At 40.5% G+C, this 16,056-nt stretch overlaps 1 protein-coding gene across 7 annotated transcripts in view; it reads left to right on the forward strand.

The window, feature by feature from the left end:
• Window positions 1–15,687, forward strand: part of ZNF227 (zinc finger protein 227) — a 32,919-nt gene extending 17,232 nt beyond the window's left edge. For all 7 annotated transcript variants that reach the window (XM_058280373.1, XM_058280374.1, XM_071209296.1 and 4 more), the window contains 3 exons: window positions 3,325–3,451; window positions 5,501–5,596; window positions 13,167–15,687. In XM_058280373.1, coding sequence (XP_058136356.1) covers window positions 3,325–3,451; window positions 5,501–5,596; window positions 13,167–15,313 — 2,370 coding nt within the window. In that variant the 3' untranslated portion in view covers window positions 15,314–15,687. The remainder of the gene's footprint in view (window positions 1–3,324; window positions 3,452–5,500; window positions 5,597–13,166) is intronic.
• Window positions 15,688–16,056: the final 369 nt, after the last annotated feature.

Here is a 16,056-nt window from a genome sequence, read left to right on the forward strand (position 1 = left end):
TACTCTTTTTCATATCCATTCACAAGTATACATTTGCAGTAGTAGAAAGAATAAAAATTTTAATTGTGCTTTCTCCACTTATGTAACATACATTTTAAATCATTATATCATATTCCAATGAGTTATGATAACATTTAAAAAAAAATTATTCCCTCCTCAACAAGATACTGGCAGACTGATTCCAGCTAACATCATACTCAGTGGTAAAAGACTGAAAACTTTCTTCCTAAGATCAGGAGCAAGACACAGATGCCTTTCACCACTTTTAGTAAACATTGAACTGAAGTTATAGCCAGAGCCATTAGGCAAGAAAAAGAAATAAAGGCATCCAAATTAGAGAGGAAAAAGTAAAATGACTCCTATTTGCAGATGACATAATCCTATGTAGAAAGTTCCAAAGGATCCACAATAAAGCTACTAGACCCAATAAATGAATTCCGTAAAATGTCAGAGTACAAGATTAATACCAAAAAAAAAAACCAGTTGTGTTTCTAAACACTAGCAATTGAACAAGCCAAAAAGGAAATTAAGAGAACAATTTCATTTACAATTGCCTCTAAAAGAATAAAATACCTACCAATAGATTTAACCAGGGAGGTCAAAGATATTTACTCCAAAAACTATAAAAAGAAATTGAAGAAGACCTAAATAAAAAGAAAGACATCCCATGTTCATGGATTGGAAGACTTGTTATGATGGCAGTACTACCCAAAGCGATATACAGATTTAATGTGGTCTCTATTAAAATCCCAAGGCGTCTTTTGGAGAAATAGAAAACCTGATCCTCAAACTCATATGGAATTTCAGGGAGCCCCAAAGAGCCAAAACAATCTTTAAAAAGAAGAACAAAATTGGAAGACTCTTATTCTGATTACAAAAATATTATAAAGTTACAGTTATCCATACAGTATGGTACTGGGAAGCAGATGTGGCTTAAGCAATTGGGCTCCTGTCCACTGTACGGGAGGTCCAGGGTTTGATTCCTGGGGCCTTCTGGTGAAGGCAAGCTGACCTGTGTGGTGAACTTGCTCGAGCAGAGAGTTAGCCCACCCAGAGTGCTGGTCCATGTGGCAAGCTGGGCCAGCAGAGTGCTGGCCTGCACAGGAATACTGGCCTATGCAGCAAGTGGCACAAATGGAGAGTTGACACGGAGGAGAGACAATAAGAAATGTAGCACGCCAGGGAGCTAAGGTGGCACAAGAGATTGAGCACCTTTCTCCCACTCCGGAAGGTCCCAGGATCCATTCCCTGTGACACCCAAAGAGAAGACAAGCAGACACAGAAGAATGCACAGCGAGTAGACACAGAGAAAAGACAATGGGGTTGGAGGGGGATAAATAAAATAAATAAATCTTTAAAAAAACAAACAAACAGCGTGGTACTGGCATAAGAATAGACATATAAGCTAATGGAGTAGAATTGAGAGTCCAGAAATAAACCCATCCATTTTTGGCCATTTGATTTTGACAAGGGTATCAAGTCCATTCAGTGGGGAAAATAGAGTCTCTTCAACAACTGGTGCTGGGACAACTGCACCACATGCAAAAGTTGGACCCTTAGCTCATAACATATCTAAAAAGTAGCTCAAAATGGAATATTGAGCTAAAATCATGAAAATATAGGGGTAAATCTTCATGATCTTTGGTTTGGCAATGGATTCCTAGCTATGACACCCAAAGCATGAGCAACAAGAGAAAAATACATAAAATGGACTTCATCAAAATTAAAAATTTCAAAGGACATTATTAAGAAAATGAAAATGTCAAAGCACATTACTGAGAAAGTGAAAAGACAGCCTACAGAATGGGACAAAATATTTACATATCAGATATTTGATAAGGGTTCAATATCTGTAATATATAAAGAACTCCTGCAACTCAGGAGAAAATATACAAATGGCCAATAAGCACATGAAAATATCAGCATTATTAGTCATCAGAGAAATGGAAATTAAAACCACAATGAGATACCACTTCATACTCATGAGGATAGCTATTATTTTTTAAAAATGGGAGGGGACAAGTGTAGGTTAGGGGGTAGAGAAATTGGATCCCTCATACATTGTTGGTGGGAATATAAAATGGTGCAGCCACTTGGTAGACAAATTGGCAGTTCTCAAAAGGTTAAAACCTAGGTTTAATTACCATATGACCCAGCATTTTCATTCCTATGTATATACCTAAAATAACTGAAAACAGGTACTCAGGCAGATGCCTCTACACCATTGTTTACAGCAGCATTATTCACTGTAGCCAAAAGTTAGAAACCTAAGTGTCCATCAACAGATGAGCAGATAAACAAAATGTGGTAGAATATACTTATATATGCTAGATAAAGGCTTAATATCATTAATTCTTATTAAGATTCATAAAGTAAAACCCATTTGGGATATAAGTAAAAGACATAATCAAGACAAAGACAAAGTCAATTTATGAAGTGATAATCAAATGTGTTAAAGTATTTATATTGTCAAAGATTTTTGAAAAATAAGAATTATGTCCTCGCTATGTTATAGCAATTCAGGAACACATTGCCTGATTGGAAAAATCATTTGAGAAGAAAATCTGTCACTATACTTTCAAATTTTTTTAGTGTACATTTAATGACTTCACAGTGTCTACTTGAGTCAGATCCCTGAGTGAATCTTTGCAGCACTGATTTGCAGCACTGATTATATTAATGAAAAATCTGTAACTAATTATATACTATTTGGATTAGTTAATTATATATCATCAGGTCCAAGGTATACTATTCAGTCATGAAGTGGGACAAAGGAAATCATAATGATGATACTAATTGTTCACATCTATTGAGAATTTCTGATGTCCCAGGTACTGTTCTAAGTGTTTTACATATATTCAGTCATCTAATCCTTTCAACCACTTTATGATTTAGAAGCCAGTTTAGAGAAGAGGAAATCAGGATGGTGAGAGACTAAGGAATTTGCCAAAGTTGAAATTTGAACTTGGACAGCCTGTCTCTACAGCCTGAGCCTTAACCAGCCGTGCATGGTGTGATAGGTGGATATGCCATGTGCCTTGAGGGCACAGAGGAAGAGCTATTAATATATACCTACCTCGAGGGTTATTGAAGGTCTGTGAGCTTCGCAAACAGAAACAGTGATAGAATCCAAGCTTCGGGAAGGGGAGGGAAGAAGACAACTAAAGGGAGGGAACTGCTGGGACTGAAATCTGATTGGGCTTGTTCTGAATATGTAACAGTTTTGTTTTTGTTTTTTGTAATTCTCATTATCTGTCTCAGTGCTGCCATTCCTCCCATGGAGGCTGATTGTAAGATTGAGGTGTTGTGTGTTTGGTATCTCAGGAGGCCGTGACCTTCAAGGATGTGGCTGTGGTCTTCACCAAGGAGGAACTGGGGCTGCTGGACTCTGCCCAGAGGAGGATGTACCGAGATGTGATGGTGGAGAACTTCAAGAACCTGGTCTCAGTGGGTGAGGACAGGTGCCTCCTGACACACAATGTCAGTCCCCTTGAGAGTCTCTGTCCTCGGTCGTTCAGGATTTTGGACCTTTTGAAAGGGATCCCTGACCTTGAAGACAAAAGTTTTTTAATCCCTGGGACAACAGGGATAGGATTTTCTTGTTTTCTCCTATGGCAAAATTCTCTCCTTTTAAATCACTGGTTGTTTTTTTTTTTAAGATTTATTTTTATTTATTTTTCCCCTCCCTGCCCCCGTTCCCCCCATTGTCTGCTCTCTGTGTCCATTCGCTGTGTGTTCTTCTGTGTCTGCTTGTACTCTCATTAGGCGGCTCTGGAAACTGATCCTGGGACCTTCCAGAGTGGGAGAGAGGCGATCACTCTCTTGCACCACCTCAGCTCCCTGTTCTGCTATGTCTTCTTATTTTCTCACCTCTGTGTCTCTTGTTGCATCATCTTGCTGCACCAGCTCTCCATGTCGGCTGGCACGCCTGTGCGGGGCAGCATTCCCGCGTGGGCTGGCACTCCTCGTGGGCCAGCTTGCCCTAACCAGGAGGCCCTGGGCCTCGAACCCTGGATCTCCTATATGATAGAGAGGAGCCCAGTTGGTTGAGCCACATCCATTTCCCAATCACTGGTTGTTTTTTTTTAAAGATTTATTTTTTATTTATTTCTCTCCCCTTCCTCCCACCCCCAGGTGTCTGCTTTATGTGTCCATTCGCTGTGTGTTCTTCTGTGTCCTCTTGAATTCTTGTCAACAGCACAGGGAATCTGTGTCTCTTTTTGTTGCGTCATCTTGCTGCATCAGCTCTCCGTGTGTGTGGCACTACTCCTAGGCAGGCTGCACTTTTTTCGTGCTGCCCGGCTGTCCTTATGGGGCACACTCCTTGCATGTGGGGCTCCCCTACGCAGGGGACCCCCCTGTGTGGCACGGCACTCCTTGTGCACATCAGCACTGCATGTGGGCCAGCTCACCACACAGGTCAGGAGGCCCTGGGTTTGAATCCCAGACTTCCTATATGGTAGGTGGATGCTCTATCCATTGAGCCAAATCCGCTTCCCAATCACTTCTTTTTTTTTTTTAAAGACATTTTTTCATTATTATTTATTTTCTCTCCGCCCCCCCCCCCCACCATTGTCTCTGTGTCTGTTTGCTGCTTGTTCTTTGTCCACTTCTGTTGTCAGCAGCATGGGAATCTGTGTTTCTTTTTGTTGCGTCATCTTGTTGTGTCAGCTCTCCGTGTGTGCGGCGCCATTCTTAGGCAGGCTGCACTTTCTTTCGCACTGGGCAGCTCTTATGGGGCGCACTCCTTGCACGTGGGGCTCCCCTACACGGGGAACCCGTGTGGCATGGCACTCCTTGCGCACATCAGCACTGCACATGGGCCAGCTCCACATGGGTCAAGGAGGCCCGGGGTTTGAACCGCGAACCTCCCTTGTGGTGGACGGATGCCCTAACCACTGGGCCAAATTGTTTTGCCCAGGGCACATTTGTCTGGAGACAGTTTTGGTTGTCATAACTGGGAGAGGAGGAGTGCTGTCAGCTTCTCGTGGGTAGAGGCTAGTGATGCTGCAAAACATGCTATGATGCACAGGATAGCCTCCAGAACAAAGAATCAGCCCAACATGTCATTAGTACCAAGGATGAGAAACCCTTGAAATAAGCTGCTTAGCTTCTATATCTTTCAAATTATGATTGTGATCCATTTGTGGGTCATAAAATCAATTTTGTGCATTGAAGCAACATTTTTTTTCAGTGAAATAGATAAGGATAGAAAACATTAGCGTTTCCTACTGAGAACTGCTTACGTTATAGCAAAACTTGTGTGTAAATGGTGTGAGTCACAGTAAGATAATACAGTGAAAGCACACATTGCTAGATTTTTCCTCTATATATACATGAACTAGGCCATGACCTAAATATATGTGTTACAGTTCATGATTTTTAAAAAGCTATTAAAATATTGCTTGAAAGGTTCTGAGAATTAGAGGATTTGGACTGAAATATATTTTCGATGTTAGGTTGTTTACCATATATATATATATGCGTTGCCTTTTCATAGGACATCATCCCTTCAAGCCAGATATGTTATTCCAGTTGGAAGCAGAAGAGAAGCTTTGGATGATGGAGACTGAAACCCAAAGAAGTGGGTCTTCTGGTAAGAACTGTGTGGTGGTTCTTTCAGTGACGAGCTAGTCTGCATCTCACCACCTCCACATTTACCTTCCTTGTCATCTCTTGCCGGAATTGACAACAACTTCCAGGCAGTCTCCCTACTTCCTCCCCTGTATGCATAATTTTTCGCCACATGATAGCCAGGGTGATGCTTTAAAAAGCATGTAAGATTGTGCCATTCGTCTACTCACAACCCCCCCAAAGCTTCCCATTTCCCTCAACGACTATGAAATGGACTGAAGACCCTACCTGTTCTGCTTTCCCCACCACGACCCTGAATTGTTCTCCTGTCCTTTTCCTCTTGCTTAGATCATTCCAACCATACTGGCCCCTTGGAGTTGTCCTTAGACACACTGAATTTTCTTTTGTCTTTGAGTAGCTCTCCTGTTTGCTTTCCTTGCTCTTAACTTCCCTTAATCCAAGAGGTCTTTGGTATCTGCCCTTTTTCTTCATTCTCCCTTCCTTACTCTGCCTCATGCTGTATCAAGCCCTGATCACCTCCTGACCTCATAACACATTTACTTGTTCATCATTTCTCTCTCCCCTTGAGAGCAGGACTGTTGGCAGTTTTTTTTACTGCTGGCTACTAGCACTTCCCTCACCAAAGCAAACACTTTTGCTAAGTGTTAGAGCAAGATGGCTGCTGATGTCTGCCAGGGTTCAGGCTTCCTGGGTTCCTCTCTTCCCAGGCTTCATTTCTCTCCAGGCTCAGCTCTTCTGTTTTCTCCACAAGGTCAGCTGTATACTGTCAGGCGACCGGCTCTGTCTCTCTGTGAGACTACTGCCATGTCTAAGGAGCCGTCTCTATTGCTCTCTGTTCTTCTCCTGTGTGTTTATTTCCCGGACTTCAGCTCAAAACTCCAACATGGAAACTCCACCTCTCCTTTGCCATGTCTTTTATCTGTGAGTCTCCACCCACCAAGGAACAGGGACTACCAAACACCCTACTGAAGTGGCCCAGTCAAAGCCTAATCATAATTTAATCACACCCAGGTACAGACCAGTTTACAAACATAATCCATTATCTGTTTTTGGAATTCATGTATCAAACTGCTACACTTGGTAAATATTATAACCTAGAAAAGGGAAGTTAGCCTTCTATAGCTGACACATCCTGAGAGAAGGAAAGAATGTGCGTGTGTTGTATGTGTGTCTTTGAGTAGTTGTGGGTGTTCTAGAAAAATCATGCAGAAAGTACGGAGTTCCCATATAACCACTCCCCACCCCTAACCCACCCCAGTATTCCCTATTCTTGTTTGACGTTATTGTGGAACTTTTGTTAAAATTGATGAAACATTCTTATTATAATTGTATCATTAACTGCAGTCCATAGTTTAAATTAAGGTTTACTTAATGTGTTGTATAGTTCTATTCTGGTAGAATATATACAATCTAAAATTAATCATTTTAACCACTTGTAAGCATATAATTCAGCCATGTTAATCACATTTACAAAATTATACTTCTGTCACCACTCTCCATTACCAAAACTTTCTCTTCACCCCAAACCGAAACTCTACCAATTGAGCATTAACTCCCCATACCCTACCCGACCCAGCCCTTGGTAACCTATATTCTAATTTCTGACTTTGTGTTTACATATTCCAGTTATTTTATATAAGCAAGAGCATATAATATTTGTCCTTTTGAAAAGAATGTATTTTAAAGTAACTGTTTGTTACATGTATTCAAAACTGGAAATCCAGTAAATGAACCCTAATATATTAGTTTCCTGTTGCTGACATAACAAATTATCACAAATTTAGTGGCTTCAGACAATTCAAATGTATTATCTTATAATTCTGCAAGGTCTAGAGGTCAGAAGACTAAAATGGGTTGCAGGGCTGTGTTCCTTCTGGATAGGGGTGTGTCCTTTTCCTTGTCTTTTCCAGCTTCCAGGGACTGCCTGTGTTATTACTTCACTTGTAACCCTGCGTCATTCCAACCTCTGCTTCCATTGTCACATTCACCGTCTCTTTCTCTGGCCCACCTATCCCCTCCACTTATAAGAGTCCTTGTCATTGCATCAGGCACACCTGAATAATCCAGAATAATCTCATCATCTCACTGTCTTTTTTTTTCCATTTAAAATTTTATTAAAATATATCATTCATACATGAACATACATAAACAATGAATATATAATAAAAATTGTGAACTTACAAAACAAACAGTGTATAACATCATACAGGGCTACCATACCTCATCACCACAAATACCTTGCATTGTTTTGAAACATTTGTAACAAATTATGAAAGAACATCATTGAAGTATTACTACTAACTATAGTCCATGTCTTAGATTTTCTGTATTTTCTTCCAAAACCACCCTATTATTTTTTTGTTCATAAGCCATACAATTTATCTAAAACATACAATCAGTAGCCTTTAGTATAATCAAAGAATTGTGCATTCATCACTTCAGGCAATATTAGAGTATTTTCATTACTCCAAAAAAGAGGGAAAAAAACAAAAAACAAGCCACTATCATACCCATATGTTAGCTCTACTAATTACAACTCCTGTGATGTGTTTTCACCATTTCTTTTCGTTTCCAAACATTCACAAACAACTTTTTACCACTTCTGCACAGATTAAACCTTAGCTTTCCATTCTCTAACCATATTCTATTCATTTATATTCTAGCTATTAACTCCATGAGTTTGCTCATTATATTTAGTTCATAATAGAGAAATCATGTAATTGTCCTTTTGTGCCTGGCTTGCTTCATTCAACATAATGTCCTAGGTTCATCCATGTTGTCATATGTTCCACAGCTTCATTTCTTCTGACAGCTATGTAATATTCCATCTACTGTATATACCACAATTTGTTTATCCGTTCATTGACTTGTGGTCACATGGGTTGTTTGCATCTTTTGGGAATCATGAATAATGCCACTATGAACATTGGTGTGCAGATGTCTGTTTATGTCACTGCTCTCAGGTCTTCTGGGTATATACCCAGTAGTGGTATTGCAGGGTCACATGGTAGATCTGTATATAACTTCCTTAGGAAATGCCAAACAGGCTTCCAGAGTGATTGTACCATTCCACATTCCCACCAGCAGTGAATAAACATTTATGTCTCTCCACACCCTCTCCAACACTTGTAGTTTTCTATGTGTTTTTTTAAACAAATCAATTTTATTGATACATATTAATAGAGCATAAATCCATCCAAAGAGTATAATCTGTGGTATTCATTTTTATCACATATTTGTGCATTCATCACCCCAATCATTCCCAGAGCACTTTCATTATTCCAATAATGATAATAAACAAAAAACAAACAAATGAAACTCATCACCTCTCAATCTCTCTGCCTCACCTGCTGTACATAGTTGGCTGTTCTGTTTTCTTCTCCTTAATATATTTATATTTTGTAAAAACAGTCATATATGTAATATCATCCATATTTGTGTTTTACATGAGGTTTTACTACCTTACACAGTCCCATGTTTCAGTTTTTAGCTTTCCTTTTAGGAATATACATGACCTTATGCTCCGATCCGGCGGGGGCGAGTTCTAGGACCTGTGGGAAGGAGTGGGGGTAGGGGACGAGAAGAATGGAGGCAAGACGGGATACTGATCAAGCCTCGTTTATTGGGGGTAGAACACGGGAATATATACTGAGGGAAGGGAATGTGTCCACAGGTGATAGGCTGGTCTCGCGGGTGGCAGATGTCCAGGAAGGGAATTGGCTGAAAGTTTGTGCCGGGTCTGCAGAGTTTCGCGCCTTGCGCATGCGTGGTGCTGTGGTTACCAGAGTTGTGGCGGGAAGGGGAGAACAAAGAAACAAGGAGGAAGAAGAAGGAGAAAATGGCAGGGCAGGGTTGTGAAATCCGCCATGTTGTTGGAGGTTGTAAATAGGTTTTACAGCGGGTGGCTCCCCACAACCTTAGACTTTCCCTTTCAACCACTATCATACTCATATATAGGTCTGCTAGTTACAAATACTATGATATGCTTTAACCATATATTTTTTTCCTTTCAGACTGCAACACTCTCTTTAGTATCTCTTGCAATTCTGGTCTTTTGATAACATATTCTATGAGTTTTTGTTTGTCACTTTGAAGGGTCACTTTGAAGTCACCCTCATTTCTGAAGGACAGTTTTGCTGGATACAGAATTCTTGGCTGGCAGTTTTTTTTTTCCAGTACTTAAATACATCATACCACTTTTTTCTTACCTCCATGGTTTCTGATGAGAGGTTGGCACTTAACCGTATCAAGTTTCCCCTGTATATGATGCTTTGCTTTTTTCTTGCTGCTTTCAGAATCCTCTCTTTTCCTCTGATATTTATCATTTTGAATAGTAGGTGTCTCAGGGTAGGTCTATTCAGATTTATTCTGTTTGGGGTGAGTTGTCCTTGTTGGGTATTGATATTTATGTCCTTCATAAAGGTTGGGAAGTTTTCGGTCATTATCTTCGCAAATATTCTTTCTGCCCCTTTTCCATTTTCTTCTTCTGGGACGCTGGTAATGCAAATGGTTGTGCGTTTTGTATTATCATTCAGTTCTCTGAGACCACTGTTCCATTTTTTCCTTTCTCTTCTCTTTCTGTTCTGTCTTTTCCAGTTCAAATGTTCTGTCTTCAAAATCACCACTTCTGTCTTTGAGCAATTCATATCTGCTCTTAGGTGCCTCTAACGTATTTTTTCTCTTAAAGATTTATTTTTTATTTATTTCTCTCCCCATTTCCCCCCCACATCCTCCCCTCCCCCATTGTCTGTTCTCTGTGTCCATTCGCTGTGTGTTCTTCTGTGTCCACTTACATTTTGTCAGCCGTCCTGGCAATCTGTCTCTTTTTTTTTTTTTTTTCTGTCTCTTTTTGTTCCATCATTTTGCTGCATCAGCTTTCCATGTGTGTGGTGCCACTCCTGGGCAGGCTGCTCTTTTCACGTGGGGCAACTCCCCTTACAGGGTGCACTCCTTGTATGTGGGGCTCCACTATGTGGAGGACACCCTTGTGTGGCACGACACTCCTGTGTGCATCAGCACTGCGCATGGACCAGCTCACTACATGGGTCAGAAGGCCCTGGGTTTGAACCCTGGACCTCCTATATGGTAGGCGACGCTCTTATCCGTTGAGCCAAATCTGCTTACCTCTAATGTATTTTTAATCTTATCCATTATATCTTTCATTCCCATAAGATCTGTTACTTTTATTTGTAGGCTTTCAAATTGTTCTTTTTGCTCTCCCAGTGTCTTCTTAATATCCTTTATTTCTTTAAACTCTTTGAAGTGATTTAGGAGAGTTGTGTGATTATCACTGATTAATTGTATTAAACCCTGTATCTTTTCAGGTATCTGGCTAGTTCTTTTGGCAGGGCCATCTCTTTCTGCTTTCCTAGTATGGCTTGTAATTTTTTTTTTTTTTTTTTTTGTGCCTAGGCATCTGAATATGTTGGAGAATTTACTCTGATGGCCAGTTTCTCTTTCTATTGCCTATTGTTTATTTTTCACAGCTCTTCTTTGATATTTGGTTCAACTTATTCTAGGTCTTTGAAATTGCCCAGCTTAAGTTATCACAATTAGGCCAGAGACTCACTAATGGGGTGCATATTTTCTCCCAGAGATTGGATACAGAGAACAAGGAGAAAAATTTTTGTCCATGCAGTTTCCAGACCGGCCAGCAGATGGCGCTTGTTAGCACACATTTCCATGGAGGTGGTGAGTCCTGTGTTGAATCTCCAGATCAGAGATTCAAAGCAGGCCCTGCTGGCCAAGTTCATCAAAGAAAAGCACCCAGACTCCCCTTCCCTTTTCCCTCAAAACAGCTACAGGGAGGAAGATATCTGTTCCCCTCTCAGTCTGCTGCAGTGAGCCAGGGGTTTTACCCCAACTTCATCTCTTGGAGGTAGGGGAGGGGAGCCCTTCCCAGGTGCGTCAGGGACTTGGTAACTCACTTTTGTTGTTTCGGCTTCCCTGTCTCTTTGTCCCTCACCCTCCTGGGAGTTGTGTAACACTGTCCTGGTATGCTGACCCCCAAAGCAGGTCCCCTAGACAGCTTTTGGCTCTTTCTCCATTGTTTTTGTGAGAGCATTGAGTTCTGTTAATTTGACACCATCTTCCTAACCTAACTATCTTGAATTTATTCACATCTGCAAAGTTCCCTTTGCCATGTAACATATTCACAGGTTCTGGGGCTTAGGACAAGTACACCTTTGGGGGCCATATTCAGCCTATTATGCCCAGAAATGTATCTATACCTGTTGGCATTTTTTTTCCCAAGTTTATATTATTGGTTGTAACTTTCTGTAAGTAAATTAATTGTTTGATTAAGGACTTGGTACCCCCTTAAACATTTTAAGCCGGTGGTTTTCCTACACTTTTAACAATGACAGTAAGAAATACATTTTATATCTTGACCCAGTATAGAAATATAAATGCACATATATGTGTATGTTGTGTATGCATATGTATATTTATATGGTGATGCCCTTACTGTTTGTGACACACCTCTCATGATTTTATTTATTTTAATATTTGTTACAATTTACAGAATTGGTTTCAGAGTTTACTAATATATCCCAGCAGTTTGAAAAGTTCTGTTACAGTGGAGATAAAGCAGTTGAAGAAAACGAAGTATGTCTCCACATGACTGTTTCGTTCTAGTGTGCATCTAAAAAGACCAAAAAAAGAAAAAATTAGGACCTTTGGAGTAAATCGAATAATAGGCATTACAGGAAAAATAAAACAAGGTAAAGCAAATAGGAAGAATCAGATTTGCGGGGATGAGGAGGAATTACTTTATATTGGGTGATAAAGGAGTCTTCACACAAGGCAGTGACCTTGTGTTACTTCTGCAGAACAGAGATCTGCAGGAAGAGAGGGAACAAGTTGCAAGCCCCACATAACTCTGGGGAACTGCTTTCCAAATTCAATAATATAACTCTCTCTCTCTTCCTCTTCAGGGTCGGTTTTGAGAGTCTACACAATGCTGTTTCTTTCTTTCTCTCAAGTTCTTTTCTTGGTTGTACAAGATTAGCTTTTCCTTTTCCACTTAAAAAAAAAACAACTAGACATTATAGACACCTATATTACTACCTGGTTTTAGAACATTGTGTGTTATTATTCCAACCCTTTTCCCAAATTTCTCTTCAAGGATAATTTCCGCCAGAACCCAACACCCTACAAACGTGATGCATATACCTACGGTCTGAGCTTTTCTAACCTAATTTGGTAAAATCCCACTAGTCATAAGCCTACTGAGGAAAAGGTGAGAAGGCGTTTAATTGATAAAATTATAGGTTGGAATATGAATTGTGTTTTTGTTTCCCTGCAGCTTCCTGATTTCAAACTTGCAGCTTATGCATTGGACTTGTGGTTTAAATGGGTTTGCTTTATACTTAGGAGATAGGAGCCTGCTGACTGCCACCCCTCCCTCCCACTTCCACCTTCCTGGAAATATGAGAAAAGGATAAATGGTGGTAAAAATATGTTGAACCTTTCCATGATTTATTAAGGCCTTCTCCTATGGCCTAAGTGAAACTCTGATATTTCTGAATAAAGTTTCTATTCTCATCTCTGAATATTGCTTATTCTTATAGGCAGCAAGAATCAAAATGAGATGGAGACTTTTCGAAAAGTTGTATTGAAATACCTTTCACATGAAGAGCTATCCTGTTGGCAGATCTGGAAACAAGTTGCAAATAAATTAACCAGGAGAAAAGATGCCATCATAAATCCTCAAGGGAAGAGTTCCCAGTTACTACAAGGTGATTCTATTCAGGTTTCTGAAAATGAGAATTATGTACTGAGTCATAAAGGAAATAGCACTACTTATATCGAAAATCAAGAACTTTCATCTTTGAGAACGCAGGATTCTTGGAGGAAAACATATCTGAGTAAGTCACAGAATCAGAGTAGAGGTAAAGAAATTAACATGAAAAATAACCTGCATATATGTGAAGACTTCATGAAGAAATCACCCCTTAATGAGCATCTTAAAACTGACACAGAACAGAAACCCTACAAATGTAATGAATGTGGTAAAAACTTTAGTGATGACTCCCATCAACAATTACTGTTAGGAGAAAAGCCCCACACATGTAGTGAGAGTGGAAAGAGCTTTAATTATAGCTCAGTGCTTCCTGTTCTTCAGAGTATTCACAAAGGAGAGAAATGCTTCAGCCAGAGCTCACAACTGCAAACTCATCAGAGAATTCACCCAGGAGAGAAACTTGACAAATATCATGTATCTGGAGATTGTTTTAATAAGAGCTTTCTTCATGTTCATCAATCTAACCATACAGGAGAGAAATCCTATAGATGTGACAGCTGTGGCAAGGGGTTCAGTAGCAGCACAGGTCTTACCATTCATTACAGAACTCATACTGGAGAGAAACCTTATAAATGTGAAGAGTGTGGTAAATGTTTTAGTCAGAGTTCAAATTTTCAGTGCCATCAGCGAGTGCATACTGAAGAAAAGCCATACAAATGTGAAGAGTGTGGTAAGGGCTTCGGTTGGAGTGTTAATCTTCGTGTTCATCAGAGGGTCCACAGAGGTGAGAAACCATATAAATGTGAGGAGTGTGGTAAGAGCTTCACCCAGGCTGCACATTTTCACATACATCAGAGGGTCCACACTGGGGAGAAACCTTACAAGTGTGATGTCTGTGGTAAGGGTTTCAGTCACAATTCACCATTAATATGCCATCGGAGAGTTCACACTGGAGAGAAACCATACAAATGTGAGGCGTGTGGGAAAGGCTTTACCCGTAATACAGATCTTCATATTCATTACAGGGTTCACACAGGAGAGAAACCCTATAAATGTAAGGAGTGTGGTAAGGGCTTCAGTCAGGCTTCAAATCTTCAAGTCCATCAGAATGTCCACACTGGGGAGAAACGATTCAAATGTGAAACGTGTGGTAAGGGCTTCAGTCAGTCCTCAAAGCTGCAAACTCACCAGAGAGTCCACACTGGAGAGAAACCATACAAATGTGATGTGTGTGGTAAGTACTTCAGTTATAGTTCAAATCTTAAATTGCATCAGGTAATTCACACTGGAGAAAAACCATATAAATGTGAGGAGTGTGGGAAGGGCTTCAGTTGGAGATCAAATCTTCATGCTCATCAGAGAGTCCACTCGGGAGAGAAGCCGTATAAGTGTGAAGCATGTGATAAGAGCTTCAGTCAGGCCATAGATTTTCGGGTACATCAGAGAGTCCATACTGGAGAGAAACCACACAAATGTGATGTATGTGGGAAGGGTTTCAGTCAGTCCTCAGGTCTTCAATCTCACCAGAGGGTCCACACTGGGGAGAAGCCGTACAAATGCAGTGTCTGTGGAAAGGGCTTTAGATACAGCTCACAGTTTATATACCACCAGAGAGGCCACACTGGAGAGAAACCATACAAATGTGAAGAGTGTGGGAAAGGCTTCGGTAGGCGCTTGAATCTTCGCCATCATCAGAGAGTCCACACTGGAGAGAAACCGCATAAATGTGGGGAATGTGGTAAGGCCTTCAGTCTCCCCTCAAATCTTAGAGTCCATCTGAGTGTTCACACTAGGGAGAAACTGTTTAAATGTGAAGAGTGTGGTAAAGGCTTCAGTCAGAGTTCACGTCTTCAAGCCCATCAGAGAATCCACACTGGAGAAAAGCCATACAAATGTGATGTGTGTGGTAAGGACTTCAGTCACCGTTCACGTCTTACATACCATCAGAAAGTCCACACTGGCAAGAATCTTTAGAAATGTGAAGTGTGGTATTGGATTTAATCCAAATTAACATCTTCAAATTCTTGGAGTCCATGCTGGTGATATTCTTAAAAGTATTGAGTGGAAAGGGATTTCTTCAGACTCTGAGTCATTATAAAAGATCTAATTTTGACATAGAGCTCATATTAGGGGAGAGACAGGTTATAGCCCTCTTGGTAGGACCCAGCTAACATAAATCATCAGTGTGAACATATGCATAGAGACATGTGAAAGGATCTTTGTCAGTATGTTCTTATCAGAGGGTTTTGGATTATATTTCCTTTTCTTTACTTTTTATATTTATAGTAGTGACTTATTTTTGCTAAAGCTGTAAAGCTGTGAAAAATGAATAAAATTGTTGATAAAGATTTTCTGTAGTCATAATATGATTGCTTTATCTCATGTGGTAATATAGGGCTGAAATTAAGGAATAGATCCCAAAGATGGATCTTTGATCTTCAAATTTGTCTGCCACAGATGTACACAAAGTGTTTTTCATTGTTTATAATAGCAGTCATAGAAATCACCAGTTGGGGCGGCGGACTTGGCCCAGTGGTTAGGGTGTCCGTCTACCACATGGGAGGTCCGCAGTTCAAACCCTGGGCCTCCTTGACCCGTGTGGAGCTGGCCCATGCGCAGTGCTGATGCGCACAGGGAGTGCCGTGCCACGCAGGGGTGTTCCCCCGTGTAGGGGAGCCCCACGCGCAAGGAGTGTGCCCTGTAAGGAGAGCCACCCA

The sequence above is a fragment of the Dasypus novemcinctus genome, chromosome 18 (assembly GCF_030445035.2).
Source record: "Dasypus novemcinctus isolate mDasNov1 chromosome 18, mDasNov1.1.hap2, whole genome shotgun sequence".
NCBI lineage: Eukaryota > Metazoa > Chordata > Mammalia > Cingulata > Dasypodidae > Dasypus > Dasypus novemcinctus.